The sequence below is a fragment of the Hemitrygon akajei genome, chromosome 2 (genome assembly GCF_048418815.1).
Source record: "Hemitrygon akajei chromosome 2, sHemAka1.3, whole genome shotgun sequence".
NCBI lineage: Eukaryota > Metazoa > Chordata > Chondrichthyes > Myliobatiformes > Dasyatidae > Hemitrygon > Hemitrygon akajei.
In genome coordinates this window covers 101,189,215-101,212,821 of record NC_133125.1, presented here as the reverse complement: position 1 = coordinate 101,212,821, position 23,607 = coordinate 101,189,215, and the positions used below count along the sequence as shown (strand labels likewise).

At 46.5% G+C, this 23,607-nt stretch overlaps 1 protein-coding gene and 1 non-coding gene across 3 annotated transcripts in view; one reads left to right on the top strand and one right to left on the bottom strand.

The window, feature by feature from the left end:
- Positions 1-317: 317 nt before the first annotated feature.
- The window catches only part of lypd6b (LY6/PLAUR domain containing 6B), a 234,147-nt gene continuing 210,857 nt past the window's right edge, over positions 318-23,607 (bottom strand). For both annotated transcript variants that reach the window (XM_073026174.1, XM_073026186.1), the window contains 2 exons: positions 5,619-5,749; positions 318-1,823 (listed from right to left, as the gene is read on the bottom strand). In XM_073026174.1, the coding sequence (XP_072882275.1) occupies positions 1,653-1,823; positions 5,619-5,749 (302 nt within the window). In that variant the 3' untranslated portion in view covers positions 318-1,652. The remainder of the gene's footprint in view (positions 1,824-5,618; positions 5,750-23,607) is intronic.
- On the top strand, positions 18,528-18,609 carry trnal-uag (transfer RNA leucine (anticodon UAG)). Its single transcript has one exon. It is a non-coding gene; the product is annotated as a tRNA-Leu (tRNA).

Sequence of the window (23,607 nt, the reverse complement as noted above, 5' to 3'; positions counted from 1 at the left end):
TCAGAAGAGTTTTTGACAAGTAGAAGCAGTCACAAGCTCCCTGACCAATTGAGTATTTGCATCACTTTCTGCAGTTATTTCACATTGAATGTTAATACTTCTTCATAATACTTAATACTTTAATACTTTCCTGCCTTAAGGAGGTGATCCGGTTTTACATTAACTTGATCTTTTTTTCTGATTTGTTGTTGATTCCATAATCTACAGTACTTGTCAAGTTTTTGAAATTTTTAGATCACTCAGTTCAGTGTTCCAGCAGCAAATATTCTAATAGTAGTTGACCATTTAAGAAATGTATCAGTTGTGGGAGAGACACACATTATACGTTTAATATCTTAGAAAGCTAGAGAAATACATACAAATATAACCACTATTTCAAGCACGGTCAATATTAATATAAATATCCTGAGAGTAATCTCTCTGAACCAGTCCAATTGCTGCTCACCCAATACATGGAAAAATAAGTAAGTTTTTTTAAAATTTTAGCCCTCTCATTTATCTACATTTGAGAATTTCAGGCTCAACATGCAATGACTGTTGTAAATGCAGGATAAGGCTTTTGTTCCAAGCTTCAAACAGGCATGCCTGTTGCCTGTGTCACAATAATCTTTCTCAGCAACATCTTCTACTAGTTTAAAACTTCTATGACCTAAAAAAGAAAATCTTCATGCTTTGATTGTAACAGAAAATATAATTTTCCTTCTGTCATACCATGTTATTACTCATATCTCTTCATCAAAGACCACACCAGTAAGGTTCAGTTTTGAGCAAATTAAACACAATCAAACAAACAGTTAATATTGAAAACTATTACTGTTCTTTTGACATCATTCCAAGAGTTACTGTCAAATCAGGCCAGAAGAGCTCCCAAATTCAACCTTCGGGCTTTCCTCTGTTGTTTGCCTTCTTCCTGGGCTAAACTGGAAGAAACTGTAATTTGTCTCGAATCACTGGCCTCAGTTGGTAGAAAATCTGTCTGCAGTTTCTACTCCAGTAATTGTGCAATTGTTGGCCGGTGGTGTAGTGGCATCTGCACTGGACTTCGAGGCGAGTGGTCCCTGGTTCAAATCCGAACAGCTCCTTGCAGATTTTCCATCTGTTCTGGGTTGAGCATCGAGCTAGCAACTCAGCCTCGCAAAAAATAGAGAAATGCTAAGGAAACAGCAAAGTTGCCACCCAATGCACCACAAGGTGCAGAAAGGAACAATCGTGAATAAACCGGAAAAGAATTTGCTCCAATGTGACCAAATAGTTTGCAGACATCTTTTGCCAAGTTGCATGTACAGATTACCAGGTCTGTATTCACCAGGTGTCAAAAAGCAACATCACCATGCAAACAGAACACTATTTTTAGCACAGGAAACAAGATTCAACACAAAAAAACTCGGTATATATCATTGAACATCCTCTGGTCTTCCTCACTTGGTGGTTAGGACTCACTGAAGCTAAGTCAGGAGTCCATCGTGACAGCAGTTTTGCCCATTTGATAAGTTCTGTCCAGTCTTCGAATGCTGTTAAACTCACAAAATGACATCGCACTCCTTTGAGTGTAAATCTCTGGGAGTATCAGGAAGGCAGTGCTTTCCTTCTGCAGCTGGTATCAGACAGCGTGGCTGATGGACTTACAGAACTCGGTCAGACTTGCCGCTGCATCAGATCTGTAAAAGGAGTAGAAGAGGTGCTGTGATCCAGGTTATGCTCTGCACCCCACTGCTGCAAGACAAAGGCGACCCATGCATCCGTTCCACCATAAACACTGCGTTTGTGTGATTCGTTGGCACTTCAATGTTACAGATCATCCCCTCACAGCAGGAAATGCACTCCTGAAATAAAAGCACAAGAGACTTTTCATCAGGACTGAAGAGGAAAGGGAGGGGGTGAAGTCAGTAAAAGGTGGAGGGAGGGGGAGGAGTACAAGTTGGCAGGTCCATCACAGGTAGACTCCTCCCCACCTTCTCACTGCTGGCATCAGGAAGAAGGTACAAGAGCCTCAGGACTCACACCACCAGGTTCAAAAACAATGACTGCCCCTCAACCATCAGGCTTTTGAACCAAAGGAGACAACTACACTCAGCTTCACTTGTCCCATTACTGAAATGTTCTCACAACCTAGGGACTCACCTTCAAGAACTCTTCCACCTCACATTCTCGATATTTATTGCTTCTTTATCTATTATTGTTATTATTATTATATTTGTACAGTTCCTTGTCTTCTGCACTCTGGTTAAACACCCAAATTGGGCGCCTCATTGATTCTGTTGTGGTTATTATTCTATAGATTTATTGAGTATGCACACAAGGAAATGAATTTCAGGGTTGCATATGGTGACATACATGTACTTTGATAAATTTAGTTTGAACTTTGAACTTTAAGGTGATAGTTGCAGCCAGGTGAGGGGGAAATAACCCCATTAAAGTCACATTCCAGTGCATTTAGGATCAATGCAGGAAAATTACGCTGAGGTTAAAGTTCAGCCTTATTGAAGAATATCCTCCTGGAATAGCAGAGAAGGAATGAGGGGCCAAATGGTCTGCGCCTGCTTCTATTTTTCAGTATTTAATGGCATGAAAAGAGACCATTCAACCCAAACCATACATTTCTACCCCAATATTACCTGCAATTTACATGTGTGCCTAATGTTTTACCTCCACTGACTCTTCTAACACTCCTACAACTCACCAAGGCACCAATTCATTGCCAACTCAATTAGGCTCTCCTGAGAAAATGCTCAGATACCAACTATCTTATTTTAATTTCACCTGCTGAAAACTGGTTAAAAGGTTTGAGTACATTTATGAAAGTTTATTACTAGCTGTAGACAATGTTAAAGTACATTTATTATCAAAGTATGTATTCCATAAGCCTCTCAAATTCAAACCCTCTGTCCCCATTGTGAGAGGAGGAAATGGGTAAGACTGGGCATCAGGGCTCTGGTGAAGCTGTATAGGCCAGTCCCCTGTACAGCGGATACAACAGATTTCAGAAATATTGATGAACTCCAACCATACCATCAACTTTGGACGATGGAGCCAGGAGCTCATCGATAGTCTATGCTCCACTGGAAGCTAAGGACTTAAGAAGAAGAAGAAGAACATATCCCAGATACAATCTTGAGATTCATCTTGACTGAACTGAATGTCTGAACTGTTGGGTGTCCCAACCTTTGCTGTGCTAGAGCCCAGTGGAAAGTAGAGGGAGATATCTAATTAATCCGTTAGCAAACATGAGGAAATCTGCGGATGCTGGAAATTCAAGCAACACACACAAAATGCTGGTGGAACACAACTGACCAGGCAGCATCTATAAGGAGAAGCACTGTCAATGTTTCGGGCTGAGACCCTTCGTCAGGACTAACTGAAAGGAAAGGTAGTAAGAGATCTGAAAGTATGAGGGGGAGGGGGAGATCTGAAATGATAAGAGAAGACCGGAGGGGGTGGGATGAAGCTGAGAGCCGGAAAGGTGATTGGCAAAAGGGATACAGAGCTGGAGAAGGGAAAAGATCATGGGACGGGAGGCCTAGGGAGAAAGAAAGGGGGAGGGGAGCACCAGATGGAGATAGAGAACAGGCAGAGTGATGGGCAGAAAGAGAGGAAAAAAAAGGAGGGGGGAAAAACTAAATATATCAGGGATGGGGTAAGAAGGGGAGGAGGGGCATTAATGGAAGTTAGAGAAGTCAATGTTCATGACATCAGGTTGGAGGCTACCCAGCCAGTATATAAGGTGTTGTTCCTCCAACCTGAGTGTGGTTTCATCTTGACAGTAGAGGAGGCCATGGGTAGACATATCAGAATGGGAATGGGACGTGGAATTAAAATGCGTGGCCACTGGGAGATCCTGCTTTCTCTGGTGGACCGAGCGTAGGAGTACAGTGAAACGGTCTCCCAGTCTGCGTCGGGTCTCACCAATATATAAAAGGCCACACCGGGAGCACCGGACGCAGTATACCACATCAGCCGACTCACTGGTGAAGTGTCGCCTCACCTGGAAGGACTGTCTGGGGCCCTGAATGGTGGCGAGGGAGGAAGTGTAAGGGCAGGTGTAGTACTTGTTCGGCTTACAAGGATAAGTGCCAGGAGGGAGATCAGTGAAGAGGGACAAATGGACAAGAGAGTCGCGTAGGGAGCGATCCCTGCGGAAAGCAGAAAGGGGGGGAGGGAAAGATGTGCTTGGTAGTGGGATCCCGTTGGAGGTGGCGGAAGTTACAGAGAATTATACGTTGGACCTGGAGGCTGGTGGGGTGGTAGGTGAGGACAAGGGGAACCCTATCCCAAGTGGGGTGGTGGGCAGATGGGGTGAGGGCAGATGTGCGGGAAATGGGAGAGATGCGTTTAAGAGCAGAGTTGATGGTGGAAAAAGGGAAGCCCCTTTGTTTAAAAAAGGAAGACATCTCCTTCGTCCTGGAGTGAAAAGCCTCATCCTGAGAGCAGATGCGGCAGAGGAATTGTGAGAAGAGGAAAGCATTTTTGCAAGAGACAGGGTGGGAAGAGGAATAGTCCAGGTAGCTGTGAGAGTCTGTAGGCTTATAGTAGATATCAGTAGATAAGCTGTCTCCAGAGATGGAGACAGAAAGATCAAGAAAGGGGAGGGAGGTGTCAGAAATGGACCAGGTAAATTTGAGGGCAGGGTGAAAGTTGGAGGCAAAGTTAATGAAGTCAACGAGCTCAGCATGCGTGCAGGAGGCAGCGCCAATGCAGTCGTCGATGTAGCGAAGGAAAAGAGGGGGACAGATACCTGTATAGGCTTGGAACATGGACTGTTCCCCAAAGCCAACAAAAAGGCAGGCATAACGGAACCCATGCAGGTGCCCATGGCTACACTTATGGTTTGGAGGAAGTGGGAGAAGCCAAAGGAGAAATTATTGAGAGTAAGAACTAATTCCGCTAGACAGAGGAGAGCGGTGGTAGAGGGGAACTGGTTAGGTCTGGAATCCAAAAAGAAGTGGAGAGCTTTGAAACCTTCCTGGTGAGGAATGGAGGTATATAGGGACTGGACGTCCATGGTGAAAATAAGGCGGTGGAGGCCAGGGAACTTATAATCATTGAAAAAATTCAAAGCGTGAATTCAAATATCAACTATCCATTTACAGCCTTCTCACCATGAGCTTCCCGTACATTGCCTCTGCCTCCTGGAATACCCTCAGAGAGGCAAAGAGCTGAGCCACCTAAACGATCTCCAAATTGCAAATCACAGGCTCACATTCAAAATGAGAAGCAAATGTAAAAGACAGAAGAGGAGAGAAATATATGGTTTCATGATCTATCCAGAAGATGATGACCAAAGGAGCGTTGCATGCAGGCGCCATCTTGACTGGAAAATGAAAGGCTGGAGAGATATTCAATATTTATCACCCATAACACTTCTACAGAGGTTATTTTTCATTATTATACTTATTTTCTTTGCAAAATACCAGTGTATGCATTAGCCACCTGTTGGCTATATTTCCAATGTAACTACAGTTCTGGCACTAAATCATGAGTCATGCATGAGAGCATCTGAGAGGTGTGATTATACATGCAGATCTTTCCTTAGGTAATGTACAATATTGATCATATGTATTATTATAGTCCTTAGCACAGAAATTGGCCCCTCAACCCAAAATGGCTATCCCAGGACTTACCGTATAACCAAATTTCCTGAAATGATGGCATCCAACGGAATGACATTCCTCCTTAGAAACACATCTCTTTGAAACTGATTCGCTCCTGCCATGACTTGTAAATCTGTGCACCGTAAGGCAATACGCCGTGTCTGTTACACAAAAAAAAACAACAACCTTGTAAGACCTCTTTGCAAACCAATCTGAAACCCATATAAACAGGTTGTCCATTGTTTTTTTTTTAAATCCTGCCTATAAAAGAAAGCTTTTAATTTCTCACAATTTTAAAGTTTAGTTCTCCTAGTGAAAAGGTTAGGGTGTCGGGATCGGAGGCAAGGGCCAGGCCAGCTCTGCCTGGTTGTGCCACAATGTTTACTCAGCTCTGCACCTAACAGAGGCCGTGGCCTGCTCCAGCCGCAGTGACGACCGGCTTCATGTCCGTGGTCCCACAACGTTTATTTGGCTCTGCGATGAACTGAGGCTATGCCCTACTCCAGCTGCAGTGACGCCTGGCTTCGTGCCTTCCATTAAATTTCAGTTCTGAATGCTATTTGCTTACTTTTATTGTTTGCATGATTATTCTCTCTCTGCGCATCAGGTGTTTGATGGTCTTTTTTTTAATCGGTTCTTTTGAAAGGTTGGCTCTGTGATAGGAATCAAAATAGACGTACTGGAGGTTGTGGTAGAACTAAGGACCCTCTGAAAAATCCTGGCATTGTGGATAGTGTTTCTCACCCTCTCCTGCTGCCATCCTGACTGAAACGAGGAGCACTTTCAGTAATAGACTAAAGCAACTGTTGTAGCGATGTACTACATACAGAGCTAGAGACGACACGCAGTCCGTAAGTTGTTTCGAGACTAGTTTATTCAAACTTCGCGGCGCTGGCATTTAATCCCTAGTGCCCGCCCTCTCCAGGCGGAAATGACATCAGAGATGCATTACCAAAGTCTCTCCCTGCGCGCTGGCTATTTGTGAGCCGGTTCGCCTGCGCAGAAAGTGGGTCGCCACATAACCCCACACCCCCAGAACCGGCGATACACCCCCCAATGTCCACAGTCTGGATCAGCCTCTGTTTGGGAGGTCTGCCTCTGCGCCCCGGTGCCTGAACCTCGACCGGCTGCACCGTCCACATGGGCTGATTTGAGTCAGTCCAACGTGAAAACCTCCTCTCCCCCCCCCCAATGTCCAGAACGTACGTGGACCCGTTGTTGTTGATTACCTTAAACAGCCCCTCGTATGGCCTCTGTAGCAGTGCCTGGTGCCCGCCCCTTTGTACAAACACAAACGTACAGTCCTGCAGGTCTTTGGGTTGGGGTCCGTCTGTGCTGTGAAGTCGGCACGGGGGCACAGGAGACTTTCGCGTAGTCTGCCCAGGACTGCTGCGGGTTCTTCCTCTTGCCCCCTTGGGGCTGGTATGAACTCTCCTGGGACGACCAGGGGTGCGCCGTACACCAACTCCGCCGAAGAGGCGTGCAGATCCTCTTTGGGCGCTGTGCGAATTCCAAGCAGGACCCAGGGAAGCTCGTCCACCCAGTTAGGTCCTCTCAGGTGGGCCATAAGAGCCGACTTCAAGTGACGGTGGAAACGCTCCACTAGTCTGTTCGACTGTGGGTGGTAGGCAGTAGTGCGGTGTAGCTGCGTTCCCAACAGGCTGGCCACAGCCGACCACAGGCTGGAGGTGAACTGGGTGCCTCTGTCGGAGGTAATGTGGGCCGGTACCCCGAAACGTGCTACCCAGGTTGCAATCAGTGCTCGGGTGCAGGAATCGGCAGATGTGTCGGTGAGCGGGACCGCCTCTGGCCACCTCGTGAACCGGTCTACCATAGTTAGGAGGTACCGCGCTCCTCGGGACTGGTAGGGGGCCCACGATATCCACATGAATGTGGTCGAACCTCCGGTGGGTGGGTTCGAACTGCTGTGGCGGGGCTTTAGTGTGCCGCTGCACCTTGGCTGTTTGGCACTGCGCGCACGTTCTGGCCCATTCACTGACCTGCTTGCGAAGTCCGTGCCACAGGAACTTGCTGGAGACCAGCCGGACGGTTGTCCTGATAGATGGGTGTGCCAAACCGTGTATGGAGTCGAAAACTCGCCGCCTCCAGGCTGCCGGGACGATGGGGCGAGGTTGGCCGGTAGCCATGTCGCACAAGAGGGTCCTCTCACCTGGTCCTACGAGAAAGTCCTGCAGCTGTAAACCTGAGACTGCGGTCCTGTAGCTGGGCATCTCGTCGTCTGCCTGCTGCGCCTCCGCCAGTGCTGCTTAGTCCACCCCCAGGGACAGGGCCTGGACAGCTGGTCTGGAGAGTGCGTCCGCCACGACATAGTCCTTTCCCGAGACATGCTGGATGTCCGTCATGTACTCAATAGATGTAGGACAGATGTCGCTGCTGGCGAGCCGACCAGGGATCGGACACCTTCGTGAATGCGAAGGTCAACGGTTTGTGGTCCGTGAACGCGGTGAACGGCCTGCCTTCTAAGAAGTACCTGAAATGCTGGATTGCCAGATACAGTGCCAACAGCTCCCAGTTGAAAGCACTGTACTTGAGTTCGGGTGGTTGTAGGTGCTTGCTGAAGAATACCAGGGGTTGCCAGCGCCCCTCGATGAGCTGCTCCAGCACCCCACCAACTGCTGTGTCAGATGCGTCCACCGTGAGTGCGGTCGGAACGTCCGTTCTGGGGTGCACCAGCATCGTGGCATCTGCCAAGGCTTCCTTGGCTTTAACGAAAGTGGCCGCAGCCTCCTCGTCCCAAGTAATGTCCTTGCCTTTACCCGACATCAGGGTGTACAAAGGGCGCATGATACAGGCTGCTGAGGGGAGGAAACGGTGGTAGAAGTTCATCATACCAGCAAACTCCTGCAGGCCTTTGACCGTGTTGGGCCAGGCAAAGTGGCGGATCGCGTCTACCTTGGCGGGCAGAGGTGTTGCCCCATCTTTGGTAATCCTGTGGCCCAGGAAGTCGATGGTATCGAGACTGAACTGGCATTTGGCCGGGTTGATCACTCAGGCGGGAGTAGAGCTGGCGGAGGTGGGACAGATGCTCCTGGCGACTACTGCTGGCTATAAGGATGTCGTCCAAATAGATGAACGCAAAGTCCAGGTTGAGTCCCACCACGTCCATTAGCCGCTAGAACGTCTGTGCGGCATTCTTCAGGCCAAACGGCATTCGGAGGAACTCGAACAGGCCGAACGGGGTGATGAGTGCTGTTTTGGGGATGTCGTCAGGGTGCACCGGGATTTGATGGTATCCCCGGACAAGGTCTACTTTGGAAAAGATTCTTGCCCCGTGCAGGTTTGCTGCAAAGTCCTGTATGTGTGGCACGGGGGTAGCGGTCTGGTGTTGTAGCCTCGTTCAGTCTGCAGTAGTCACCGCATGGTCTCCAACCCCCGGCTGCTTTGGGCACCATGTGCAGGGGGGAGGCCCTTGGGCTGTTGGACCTCCGTACGATCCCCAATTCCTCCATCTTCTTGAACTCCTCCTTCGCCAGGTGGAGCTTTTCCAGGGGGAGCCTTTGTGGTGGGCATGGAGGGGTGGTCCCTGGGTCAGAATGTGGTGCTGTAACCCGTGTCTGGGCATGGCTGCCGTGGACTGCGGTGCCAGAATCGATGGAAAGTCCGCTAGGATTCTGGTGAATTCGTTGTCCGACAGCGTGATGGAGTCCAGGTGTGGGGCCAGCAACTTGGCTTCACCCAGGGAGAATGTCTGGAAAGTCTCGGCATGTACCAGTCTTTTCCCTTGCAAGTCGACCAGTAGGCTGTGAGCTCACAAGAAGTCCGCCCCCAGGAGTGGTTGGGCCACGGCAGCCAGTGTGAAGTCCCACGTGAACCGGCTGGCACCGAACTGCAGCTGCACTGTGCGGGTGCCATAGGTCTGTATCGTGCTGCCGTTTGCGGCCCTCAGCGTGGATCCTGACTTCCTGTTGCGGGTGTCGTACCCCGTCGGGGGCAAGACGCTGATTTCCGCTCCAATGTCGACCAAGAAGTGGCGTCCCAACTGTTTGTCCCAGACGTACAAGAGGCTGTCCTGGTGGCCAGCTGCCATAGTCATTAGCGGCAGCTGGCCCTGGCCCTGGCCCTTGTAAGGCGGGCGACAACAGCGGGCTTCTGTGCCCCACCACTGTGGTAGAAACACCACTGTTCACTGGCCTCCTCACTCCTGCCTCTGTGTTGTGTGCGCCCCACTGCCGGGCCTGGTCTGGTCTGCTGACCGACAGACGCCACGCTCTCCCTCTTGGCTTTCCACAGCACATCTGCCCGGGCTGCCACCTTCCGGGGGTCGCTGAAATCTGCGTTGGCCAGCAGCAGATGTATGTCCTCGGGCAGTTGCTCTAGGAATGTTTGCTCGAACATGAGGCAGGGCTTGTGTCCGTCAGCCAGGGCCAGCATCTCGTTCATCAATGCTGATGGCAGTCTGCCTCCCAAACCGTCCAGGTGAAGCAGGCGGGCACCCCGTTCACGCCGTGAGAGGCCAAAGGTCCCAATGAGCAGCGCTTTGAATGCTTCATATTTGCCTTCTTCCGGGGGCAACTGTATGAAATCCGCAACCTGGGCGGCCGTCTCCTGGTCAAGGGCGCTCACCACGTGATAGTAACGCGTGGAATCAGAGGATATCCGCCGAAACTGGAACTGGGCTTCTGCTTGGCTAAACCACACGCATGGTCGCAGCGTCCAGAAAGTCGGCAGTTTTAGCGAAACTGTGTGAACAGATGAAGAGTCGGTCATCTTTGGTCCAAATCCCGTTTGGACCGTCGGGGTCACCAATGTAGCGATGTACTACATACAGAGCTAGAGATGACACGCAGTCGGTAAGTCGTTTCGAGACTAGTTTATTCAAACTTCGCGGCGCTGGCATTTAATCCCTAGCGCCCGCCCTCTCCGGGTGGAAATGGCATCAGATGTGCATTACCAAAGTCTCTCCCCGCGCGCTGGCTATTTGTGAGCCGGTTCGCCTGCGCAGAAAGTGGGTCACCACACTGTGCTACTTCCAGTAAGGCTCTGAAAACCTGTGCCAACCAACTGGTGGAAGTATTCAAGGACATTTTCAAACTCTCACTGCTATGGGCGGAAGTTCCCACTTGCCACAAGGACATGGACCCACAGCAATTTGCCTATTGCCTCAATAGGTCAATGGCAGACGCAATCTCAATGGCTCTCCTCACAGTTTTAGACCTTCTGGACAACACAAATCCCTACATCAGGATGCTGTTCATCCACTACAGCTCAGCATTTAATACCATCATTCCCACAATCCTGATTGAGAAGTTGCAGAGCCTGGGCATCTGTACCTCCCTCTGCAATTGGATCCTCAACTTCCTAACCGGAAGACCACAATCTGTGTGGATTCGTGATAATATCTCCTCCTCCCTGACGATCAGCACTGGTGCACCTCAGGGGTGTGTGCTTAGCCCACTGCTCTACTCTCCCTATACCCGTGACTGTGTGGCTAGGTATAGCTCCAAGACCATCTATAAATTTGCTGATGAGACAACCATTGTTGGTAGAAACTCACGATGGAGACCAGAGGGCCTACAGGAGCGAGATATAACAACTTGTGGAGCGGTGTCACAGCAACAACCTGGCATTCAACGTCAGTAAGATGAAAGAGCTGATTATGGACTTCATGAAGGGTAAGACGAAGGAACACATACCAATCCTCATAGAGGGATCAGAAGTGGAGAGAGTGAGCAGTTTCAAGTTCGTGGGTGTCAAGATCTCTGTGGATCTAACCTGGTCCCAAAATATCGATGCAGCTCTAAAGAGGTCAAGGCAGTGACTATACTTCATTAGGAGTTTGAAGAGATTTGGTATATCGACAAAAACACTCAAAAACGTATATAGATGTACGGTGGAGAGCATTCTGACAGGCTGCATCACTGTCTAGTTGGAGGGTGGGGGGGGGGGCTACTGCAAAGGACTGAAAGAAGCTGCAGAGGGTTGTAAATCTAGTCAGCTCCATCTTGGGTACTAGCCTACAAAGTACCCAGGACACCTTTAGGGAACGGTGTCTCAGAAAGGCAGCGTCCATTATTAAGGACCCCCAGCACCCAGGGCATGCCCTTTTCTCACTGTTAAACAGGTAGGAGATACAGAAGGCTGAAGGCACACAGTCAGTGATTCAGGAACAGCTTCTTCCCCTCTGCCATCCGATTCCTAAATGGACATTGAACCTGTGAACACTCCCTCACTTTTTAAATATATATTACTTCTGTTCTTGCATGATTTTTAATCTATTCTATATATATATACTGTAATTGAACTATTTATTTATTTATTATTACTTTTTTCTTCTATATTATGTATTGCATTGAAATGCTCTGCTCAGTCAACAAATTCCATGACATGTGCCAGTGATAATAAACCTGATTGATTCTGCTCCAAGAGGCGCTATAAGAGGCCATTCTTACTGTTGTTGTGTGAATGAAGTCACTGGAAAAAATTATTGGTAGATACAAAGCAGCTTTGTTATTCCACAAAACAAGGTACAACAGGCATTACGTGGAGACGTTTTCGGTCAAAAGATCTCACTGCTCCACCATGGGGCTCCATATTTTATGTGCCAAACATTAAAGGACAATTCCATATTTAGAGTGTATGGACAATGATGCTTCCTTTGAAACTGCCTACGACCTTCACACCTCCCCATTCACATCCCCACCACAGACATCCAAATTAATTTTAATCAGCGTTGTCTGATCTGAGATTCACCGCTTTTAGGAACCCATTGTTCAGAGCTGCACTCCAAGTTCAATCCACAATACATATTCAGATGTTAAAACTGGTAGCCAAAGTCAATTGCTAAACATGTATGTCCTAAACCCAAAAGTCACTCTAACAGTGCCTCCTCTTGGCCCTCCGGGACAAAAATAAATTTTTACCAGGAAAGGCCAACCTAAAGGAGGATCTACTCAAATAGGGCAGCAAAATGCCCTGCCTCACCACTCCCCTCCCCCAATTATTTTATGTGCATCTCCATCTACCCTATCATCCCTCACCGCTACCGACAAAATGCTGAGCAGAGAGATTGTTCCAGAAATTTGAACAAGTCTTTCGAAACTCAGCTCCATTTGTACACCTGCTGGCCCATCCCCTGCTGGCCAACTGCTTAATCCGATTCCTCGCCTTCACCCCTTCATTCCCTGGTTGCTAAAACTCTCTTTCCAGGGGCACCAGCAAGGTAAGCACATCAGGCTCATGGGCCTTCTCATCAATGTACAGGAGGGGTTGAGCTGGTCTCCATTTGAATGGCTGCAAGGACCTCTCCCCAGCGGGACACCCTCCTGAACTGTCCAGTTAATCACAGGCCCAACTGCTGAACGGGGAACAGCTCATTTATATTCATGTCTCATTCAGACTGGGGGTGGGGGAGTGCCTTCAGATGCGGTGTGCAATCTTTCTCAGTCTGAAATGCCACCAAAGTTGTGGACCTTGCTGTCTCTGGTTTAACTTAAATCCCTCCCCAACTATTTTCCCCAATATCTTTTCTAGTCTCTGCTGTTCAACTGATCACCTACCCTCAGTAACCCGCCTTCATTACAGAGTACCGTTACCATTACACTTTAACATGCTATTCACAGGTTTCTGTCACACTCTCAGGCTACGTCCACACCACGCCGGACAAATCCGTAACCGAAGCCTTTTCTCTTCGTTTTTACCCTCCGTCCACACTAAAACGGCGTTTTCATCCCCCGAAACCGGAGCTTTTCAGAAACGCTTTCCAGGGTGGGTATTATTGAAAACGCTGCTCGGGCAGATCAGTGTGGACGGGGTAACCGGAGACTTTTGAAAACGCTGTCAGACGGCAGCGCGCTATTTCATTGTTTTCTTGAACACAACCTAACAATTTCAGAACAGACGGCAACGAGACTGAAGCCAGAAGAGTTAGAAATGTACTCACCAAATACTTTGATCCATAACTTACTGAATAAATAAGTATACTCACTTTGGCCTGTTTTCTGTCCTTGCTCGTATGAAGGTGGTTTACCTATTTATGCAAGTACTTCTCTGACAATAGATGTGTAACAGCCTAATGTAACAGTGTATGGAAATACAAGATAACACTGATGCAGACATGTTTAATACATTTAACAAGGTGATTTATTAATGCAACAGAGTTCGGCAGTTTTTCAATGTTTGTCATCAGCCGGGTCAATCTGTCCGTGAACTCCCTGTCGGTTGCCGCCGTACACTCCAGTATTTGTTTTTTTTAGTTTTAAGTTCTCCTGCACGAGAGCCAACAGCTGTCTGTCCTTTTAAGTTTTTCTAGTCTGTAACTACACAAACGCGCACTTTCACGGCGAGATTTGACACCAAACATGTCGCTTGTTTTCGGTAGATGTGTCCTGCGCATGCCCAGTAGGAGGAGATTCACCGAAATCTCCGTTTCAATGTGGACAGAGATATTTTCAAAAACGCATAGTGTGGACTCCTATCGTTTTTACATGAAACCGGCATTTTCAAAATTATCCGGTCTAGTATGGATGTAGCCTCAGTGTCTTCTGCCTTCGCGTTCGCTATGGATCCGTTTCCATCAACTGTGGTCAGGTCTGATGTGGCCGGCTGGTGTTCCTCTCTTAGGTTTTCTAATTACACGGTTGCAAAGCCCTTTCACACATTGTGTCATTCTATCCCTGTAAGCCTCAGGCTCCCCACAATCCATAATTAACCCCATAGGGGAGTCGCATTGCTCGCCCCATCAATAATTCGTAGGGATTGAAACCCAGTGTGCGGTTCGGGGTTGCGCGCAATCTCATCAGGATTCTTGTAATACATCAACCCATGTCTTTCCCGTCTCAGCTATAGCTTCGTCTAAGGCATTCTTGATTATTTGGTTCACCCTTTCACCATTCCTGAACTCTGAGGGTGGTAGGGTGCTTGGAACTGTTATCGAATTCCCAACAGTTGACATTTCCTTCATCACTTTCCCTGTGAAATGTGAGCCCTGATCCGAATCCGCCTGGACTGGGGTTCTCTACCGTGGGCGGAATTCCCGAACTAGGATCCGTGCAGTAGTGTAGTCCCTTGCTGGGAAAGCCTCTACCCACTGAGTGAAGTGATCCATTATTACTACACAGCAGCTTTCTGCCTTGTGTTTTGGCAGGAGTCCCATGAAGTCTATCTGGATGTTTTCCCAGGAACCCACCCCCCACCCACCGGCCGCGGCTGGTTTGTCAGCTGTAGCTTTCTGCCCTCACCAGGGTTATGCTGGGCACAAATGATACAAAGGCGGCAGAATTGCTCAACATCTCGCCCATCCCTGGTGCTGCTGGAGGGTCATGATCATGCTCTGCCTTCCCTGATGCATCACCCCACGATATAACTTCAGTAATATCTGCCTAATACACGGTGATGCCACCACGACTCCCAGCTGCCATCTGCACCCTCTTTTGTTCCCCTTCTCCTCCATCTCTCCTCTTCTGCCTCCACCTCTTCATAATTTTACTAAACAGGCTTCCGTCGTTTCTTCCTGCACACTTGCAATTTCAATTGCCTCTTGTTCCTCAGCTGCCTTCTTCGCAGTAATGTCTGCCCACTCATTTCCTTCCTGCTCCGTACTCTCCCCCTTCTGGTGAGCTTTTATTTTAATTGGAGCCACCTCATCTAGCAACATCTCTAAATTATCACCCCTAAATTACCTGCTTCAGTGTCTGAAGCGATTAGTAGATCATCTGCATATTGTACGTATGTCGACATGAAAAATGGCCGGCCTACTGTGGAGTCCCTGGGGAAATCTGGCGGGAGTATATTGCTGCCCACCCAAGGTGAAGGCAAGTCAGTCATGGCACTCGGGTGCCAAGCGGAGCCACCCCAAATCCAATAGCGATATCCAGGACTGAAAAAATTTTATTTTCTGGAGACAGTCCATTCAGGATTGTTGCAGGGCACCACTGTGGGATGCAATCCCTGTATGGCCTTAAGGGCGGTATAGCCTGTTGTTAATGGTTATGATCCACTGGGCCAAGTTAGTAATTGCCGCAGTCTCTCTGAGTGTCCCCGGGTGTTTTAGTTCCTTCACTTTACCCTGAACAGCGGAGAGTGTGTCAGTTTTTATAGGGGACTGCTTATGGGATTTATACAGACCCTCGTCTACCTTAACTGAGTTTATCTTTACTTGGCCACAATCCTGCTTGTGTCTACCCCACTCTGCTGGGAACTGCTGGCTCCCGTCTCCAATGATCGGGGCAGCTGCTAGCCAGGTTGTGTATTCCATCGGTTGTACATGTTCGCTGCCCCTGACTTGTCCATATTATTTTTCCCTTTCCCAGATCTATAACGGCCCCGCTTCCCTTAGGATGTCTATTCCAAGGATCGTGCCCTCATTATTTGGACAGATTCAGAAATACACCGGAAGCTGCACTCCCCCGATTTCGAGTATTTGCAACTCGCTTCTTTCTGCTTTCACTGTTTTCCCTCCTAAACCCCAAATATAAATGGCCTGTCCGTTTGTTGGCAAGAGTAGGTCTGTTATCGATACCAATGTCCCTGTGTCCACTAACATATTGTATTGTCATCCCCCTAACGTTGCTGTCCTGCACATTCGCGGGTCACCAGCGCTGGCAGTGGGGCCCACTGCCACATTCTTTTCTGACCTAGGAGCCATCTTTACTAGCTCTATGATCTGATTGGTCAGACTGGGCACCAATGGGGTGAGAGATTGCATGCCTGACATGATGTTCACCTGTTTTACTTTCCTCTTCTTTGGTCAGTGCCCCCAACCATGTCCCAAATGGCCACACCTGCAGCATATCAACTCTTTTACCCTCCCACATCTATTCCAACAATTCCTTGCTTCATGCCCTGGTCACCGGCAAGCAAAACAAACTCTCTGAGACATCACAGCAGCTGCATCCACTATAGCCACTTTATGATTTCTCTTGCACTTTCTTCGGTGTATCTAAAACTTCCTGGTGGGCTGAGCACAGGCCTTCCTTCAGTATTTTCAGGAAAACTTGGTCATCCCTCCTTGGATTATCCAACCCGGAATACTCCTCGTACACTCGATATTTACGTTCTGCATAATCCATGGCTGTCTCATCAGTTTTTTGATTCACTGTCATTATGGTTCCCCAGTTGCTCTCACCTCCCCCCAGCCGCTGCCTTACTTCCCCTTTAAAAAAGCAATATCTTTCTTCTTGCTGGCATTCCCAGTAGTTGCCCAGGTACCATCCCACACCCCCTGGGCCAACCTGTCCCACATATTCCTCAGGCTTTTCGCTTTTACCAACATCTGTATATGTTTAGGGTGCATCTAGTGAATTCCAACCATGTCCTCGAGCTTGCGCCAGAATTCTGAATTGCCACATGCAACTTTAAGTGAGGGCAAGTCAGACAAAATGCTCTGTTTCTCCCACGGGGTGAAGGTTTATGAATGGTCATAATCAAGGTCAAGGGCTGCCTGGGATCATCAGGGTTCTCAACCTGACATTGCTTGATCTCAACAGGTGCCACCCAGATAGATATATCTGGGTAAAACCTCTCCCTGAAACATCTCCACACTAATTCCCACACTACGCAAAATATAAAAGACGGGTACCAGTTAAAGAGCACATAGTTAAAACCGCAGAGTATGTACTCCGCAATCTGCCACTTTTGAGCACCTGAACTCATGATGCCTGTTGTATTCCTTTGCATCACAGTCGCAAAATGTATACACTAAAATGCAGCTCACCGAACGAGTATACACGCCCCACTCTGGCGCTCTGAACAGTTTGCAACTGGTGGTTCCATCTCACCAAATTCACACGCAAAGTTTCCTCACTTGCATAGACATACATGCACGCGCACACACTATTTTTATATCTACCAGTTCAGCTCTCCGCGATCATGACACCTCGTGTTCCTGTGTACCACCGACCTGAACAGATCCAAGTGTAAGTGCTAATTATGAAAAATATTCATCCACTTAGCCTGTTAAGATCAGTGGTCACACGATGGGCTGCACGAAGGTATTCCACTCCTGACACCAAATGTTGTTGCGTGAATGACATCACTGGAGAAAATTTCTGGTAGATACAAAGCAGATCCTTTATTCGACAACACAAGGGACAGCAGGTATCATAGGGAGATGCTTTCGGTCTAAAGGTCTGCTGGCCCAACAAAGGGCTCAATATCTTATGTGACAAACATCAAAGAACAATTCCATTTTTACAATATATGGACAATGCTTTCTTTGAAACTGCGTACAACCTTCACACCTCCTGATTCACACCCACACCACAGACATCCAAATGAATTTTAATCAGCATTGTCTGGACTGGGATTCACTGACTTTAGGAACCCATTGTTCAGAGCTGCACTCCAAGTTAAATCCACAATATATATTCAGATGTGAAGACTGGTAGCCAATGTCAGTTGCTAAATGTATATGTCCTAAACACAAAAATCACTCAAACACTTACCCTCAGCCATCAGGCTCTACAATGAGTCAACCTATAGCCGGGAAAGTGACCTTGTAATCTTTGACTTGTAAATCTTGTACATCTTATTTTTATGGTAATTATTTTTTATTCTTTCTTACTTCACTTCTAATATTTGTATATCTGTGCACTAATTATGCAACTGTGACACTGTAACTTCCTTTGAGATTTAGATAGTATCCTTTGGGCTTCTCTATTTTGTGGCTGCCTGTAAGGAAATTAATCTTGATGTTGTATAATGTATACATACTTTGATAATACATGAACTTTGAAATAAAGGGGAGCTTTACACTCAAGTGGAAAGGCAATTACTAATCGAGTACCTGACTAAGGATGCTACAGTGTTACTAAGTCACATACCTTCACTCTTTGATTATGATAGTTTATGCATTTCTCTCCATAAAGTCTATTTTATTAAAAAAACAAACCCGCTATCTTTTGACAATTAAGAGTTTTAAAACATGATGATCAATTCCAAAAGAGGAACTTGATGTGACAGCATTGCCCCTTTTCTACAGTTGGTAGTGTGGCCGAGCGGTCTAAGGCGCTGGATTTAGGCTCCAGTCTCTTCGGAGGCGTGGGTTCAAATCCCACCACTGCCAGTGAGATATTTTCCCCACAAACAAAGATCTCAATATAAGGACTCTTATCGTGGTATTTCATGTTCTTGTTCTTTATTGCTAATTATTTCAATTTGCCTTTGCACAGTTTGTGGTCTGCCGCACTCTGGTTGATCTTTCATTGATCCTGTTACAGCTACTATTCTATAGATTTGCTGAGTATGCCCACAGAAAAATGATTCTCAGGGGTGTATGTGGTGACACTGTTAATAAAATCTACTTTGAACTTTGTACACCAACAGTGGCTTGTACCCTGTAGTCAGGATGAGACATTACTGTAGACTGCTATCTACTTCATGGTAAGTTTCTTATATTAACATTTGCTTTTGCAGGCTTGGTATAAAATTGCACCCAAATCCATCTTCTCTTCTGAATATTGATCCATCTTTTCTATAAAGATGTGATAGTTTTTGCTTTGACATTTTGTTTCTGAGTAGATGATTTGTAATAGTTTTTGTAGATGTAACATTAGCAGAATGTGTACTGCATGTTTAAAGATGCTCACCAGTATTATAGAACATAATAAGGAGTTTCAAACAAGCATCAAGTTGGATAAGTCTCCGGGACTGGACGAGATGTACCCAGGCTACTGTGGGAGGCGAGGGAGGAGATTGCTGAGCCTCTGGCAATGATCTTTGCATCATCAATGGGGACAGGAGAGGTTCCAGAGGATTGGAGGGTGCAGGTGGTGTTCCCTTATTCAAGAACGTGTTATATTCTAAAGATCAAAGGATAGTTCTAAATTTACACTGTATCTACAATGCTTCCTTTGAATTATATTTAATTTCCACACCTCCTTCTTCGCACCCACACTCCAGGCAACCAAAATGAATGTTAATCAGCATTGCCTGGTTTTTCAATTAACTGCTGTTCACAGCTCGCAGAACCTATTGTCCAGGGCTGCATTTTACATTTAATCAACAGTCCATGTTCAGGTCTAAAGATCGGCTGCTGAGGTTAGTTGCTGAAGTTAATATTTTGCTAAGTAACCTAACACCAGAATACTCACTAACACTCTAGATGACTGTATTACAATGTACAAGTAAATCAAGCCAGGCCAGAAGCCCCTGGGTAAATGTCACAACACCTCAGAAACTTGTTAGTTGCATGTAAAATTGCTTCTGACTTGAAATAAATATTCTGCCATCATATTTGACCTACCAAAATGAACCACCTCACACTTATCTGTGTTGAACTCCATCTGCCACTTCTCAGCCCAGTTTTGCATCCTATCAACGTCCCTGACAGCCCTCCACATTATCCACAACACCCCCAACATGTGTGTCATAAGCAAATTTACTAACCCATCCTTCCACTTCCTCATCCAGTTTAGTTATAAAAATCACAAAGAGGAGGGGTCCCAGAACAGATCCCTGAGGCACACCACTGGTGACGCCCCCATGCAGAATATGACCCCATCTACAACCACTCTTTGCCTTCTGTGGACAAGCCAATTCTGGATCCACAAAGCAAGGTCCCCTTGGATCCCATGCCTCCTTACTTTCTCAATACAATAAGACTTGCATGGGGTACCTTATCAAATGACTTGCTGTGTTGGATGTGTTGGATAAATTTGGAAGGAAGTAAAAACCGCACATTTAGAAGGAGGAGTTTGTCATGTAACCTCCTAAATAAGTCCTCTCCCTTGTCTACTTTCCCACCCAGCTCCTGTGTTCTTGGATCTCCTATTGTGCTTGAAAAATAGAGCTCAGCTTGAATACACCCACTGCTCTCTGTGCAGTTAATTTCCTACCCTTTGCATTAAGAAGTTTCTCCGTTTCTCAGCCATGCATGGCTGATTCCTCTCCCAAATTTATTATGTGATTATGCACCTTTGTCAAAGGCAGTCCAGCCAGGATTTTCTACAGTTGGTCCCTTTCACAATGTGATCACATCACATTCTTCCAATCTCTGGTAAACACAGCCCAACATTGCTTAACCTGTGAGACTGAGAGAGAAATGACTCGCTCAAGATGGAACGGTGGAGCAGACTCAATGGGCCAAATGGCCTAATTCAAAGGTTGATTTAATATCAGAGAATGTATACAGTATACAACCTGAAATTCTTACTCTGTCACAGACATCCTCAAAGAATGAATGACAGAAAATATTCGAACACCAGAATTCTGCTCCTATATCGTATGGTCTAAAGCTGACGTATCAAAAGTGCTGTTAGAGGATCTGTTGCTCACAGCCCCCAAGACCATGTTTGATCCTGACCACCGGTGCTGTCTATGTGGAGTTTGCACACCCTCTCTGGAACTGTTTTATTCTGAGTGCTTCAGTTTCCTTCCACACCCTGAAGGCATGTGGGTTAATTGGACTTTGTAGTTTGTAATGAGCGTCAGTATCCAAGAGGAGTTGAAAAAGTGGCGAGGATAGAATGAGATTAGTGTTGGATCACTGTAAATGGGGGTTGATGAACAGCACAGACTCGATGGGCTGAAGGGCTTGCTTCCCTGCTGTTTACCTCTTTATACCATATACGGTGAATGGTCTCTGCCGCTGGTGTAAATTCAACGTAACTGCCTCAGGGCTTCCCTAATGTCAGCTCCCCTAACACGGGTACGTTTATTTATTCAAAGTTCAGTCTTCAAAGTAAATTTATTGTCAAAGTACATATGTCACCATATACAACCCTGAGATTCATTTTCTTGTGGGCATACTCAATAAATCTATTAAATAATAACTATAACAGATGGGGCACATGACATTGAGTGAAGTTGGTTCAAGAACCTGATGTTTGAGGGGTAATAAGTGTTCCTGAAGATTGAGAGATACAGCACCACTCCAGCCCATCGAGCTGGGCCACCCCAGCAAGCCACTGATTAAACCCTAGCCTAATCACAGGACAGCCTACAATGACCAATTAACCTACTAACCAGTATGTCTTTGGACTGTGCGAGGAACCCAATGTGCACATCAAAACCAGGTTTCTTATTCTCAATAGATCGTGAAATTTGTTAACTTAGCAGCAGCAGTACAATGCAATATATGATAATATAGAAAATAAATTGCTCTATATATATATTCACATATTAAATAGATTAAAAGTAATGCAAAAATAGAATCAGTGAGTGTATGCCTTCAGGCTTCTGTATCAACTTCCCGATGGTAACAGTGAGAAGAGGGCATGTCTTGGGTGATGGGGGTCCTTAATAATGGACTTTGCTTTTCTGAGTCACCGTTTCTTGAAGACGTCTTGGATACTACAGAGGCTAGTACCCAAGATGGAGATGACTAATTTTACAACTTTCAGCAGCTTCTTTCGGCCCTGTGCAGTAGACCACACACCCCCCATACCAGCCTGTCAGAATGCTCTGCACGGTACATCTATAGAAGTTTTTGACTGTTTTAGGTGACAAATCAAATCTCTTCAAACTCCCAATGAAGTATAGTCACTGTCTTGCGTCCTCTATAGCTGCTTCGTTATGTTGGGACCAGGTTGGATCCTCAAAGATCTCGACACTCAGGAGCTTGAAATTGCTCAATTGAAATTGCTTGAAATTCCTAAACTTCTGATCCCTCCATGAGGATTGGTTTGTGTTCATCGTCCTACCCTTCCTGAAGTCCACAATCAGTTCTTTTGTCTTACTCACACTGAGTGCAAGATTGTAGTTATGTCAGGATGCTGTTCATAGACTATAGCTCAGCACATAACACCATCATTCCCACAATCCTGATTGATATGTTACAGAACCTGAGCTTCTGTACCTCCCCCTACAATTGTATCATCAACTTCCTAACCGGGAGACCACAATCTGTGCGGATTGGTGATAATATCTCCTCCTCACTGACAATCAAAACTGGTGTATCTCAGGGGTGTGTGCTTAGCCCACTGCTCTACTCTCTCTATACCCGTGACTGTGTGGCTAGGTATAGCTCAAATACCATCTATAAATTTGCTGACAATACAACCATTGTTGGTAGAATCTCAGATGGAGATGAGCGGGTGTACAGGAGCGAGATATGCCAGCTGGTTGAGTGGTGTCACATCATCAACCTTGCACTCAGAGTCAGTAAGATGAAAGAGCTGACTGTGAACTTCAGGAAGGGTAAGGCAAAGGAACACTTTCCAATCCTCATAGAATGATCGTAAGTGGAGGGAGTGAGCAGTTTCAAGTTCTTGTGTGGCAAGGTCTCCAAGGATCTAACCTGATCCCAACATATCGATGCAGTTATAAAGAAGATAATACAGCGGCTATACTTAATTAGTTTTTTTGATTGAAGGGATTTGGTTTATCACCTAAACCAAAAATTTCTATAGATGTACTGTGGAGAGCATTCTGACAGGCTGCATCACTGTCTGGTATGGGGGGGTGGGGGTTACTGCTCAAGACTGAAAGAATCTACAGTAAGTTGTAAAATTAGTCAGCTCTATCTTGGGTACAAGCCTCCATAGTATCCAAGATATCTTCTAGGAGCGTGACTCAGAAAGGCAGCATTCATTATTAAGGACCCCCTACCACCCAGGGCAAGCCCCCTTCTCACTGGGAGATACAGAAGCCTGAAGGCACACACTCAGCAATTCAGGAACAGCTTCTTCCCTCTGCCATACAATTCCTAAATGGACATTGAACCCCTGAAAACTACCTCTTTTTTTAACATACAGTATATTATTCTGTTTTTGCATTATTTTAATCTATTTAATACATGTATATATTCTTACAGTGATTTATTTATTTCCTTCTATATTATCATGTATTGGATTGAACTGTTGCTGTTAAGTTAACAAATTCCACGACACATGCCAGTGATAATAAACCTATTTCTGATTCTTTCCCCATGTTCGGCTCAAGTCCCCCCTAAGCTGGCTAAACATCATTGAGGATCTCACGTGGTCTGTACACACCGGCTGTGTGGTGAAGAAGGCACAACAGCGTCTCTTTCACTTCAGACAGCTGAAGAAGTTTGGTGTGGGTCCCCAAATCCTCAGAACTTTCTACAGGGGCACAATTGAGAGCATCCTGACTGGCTGCA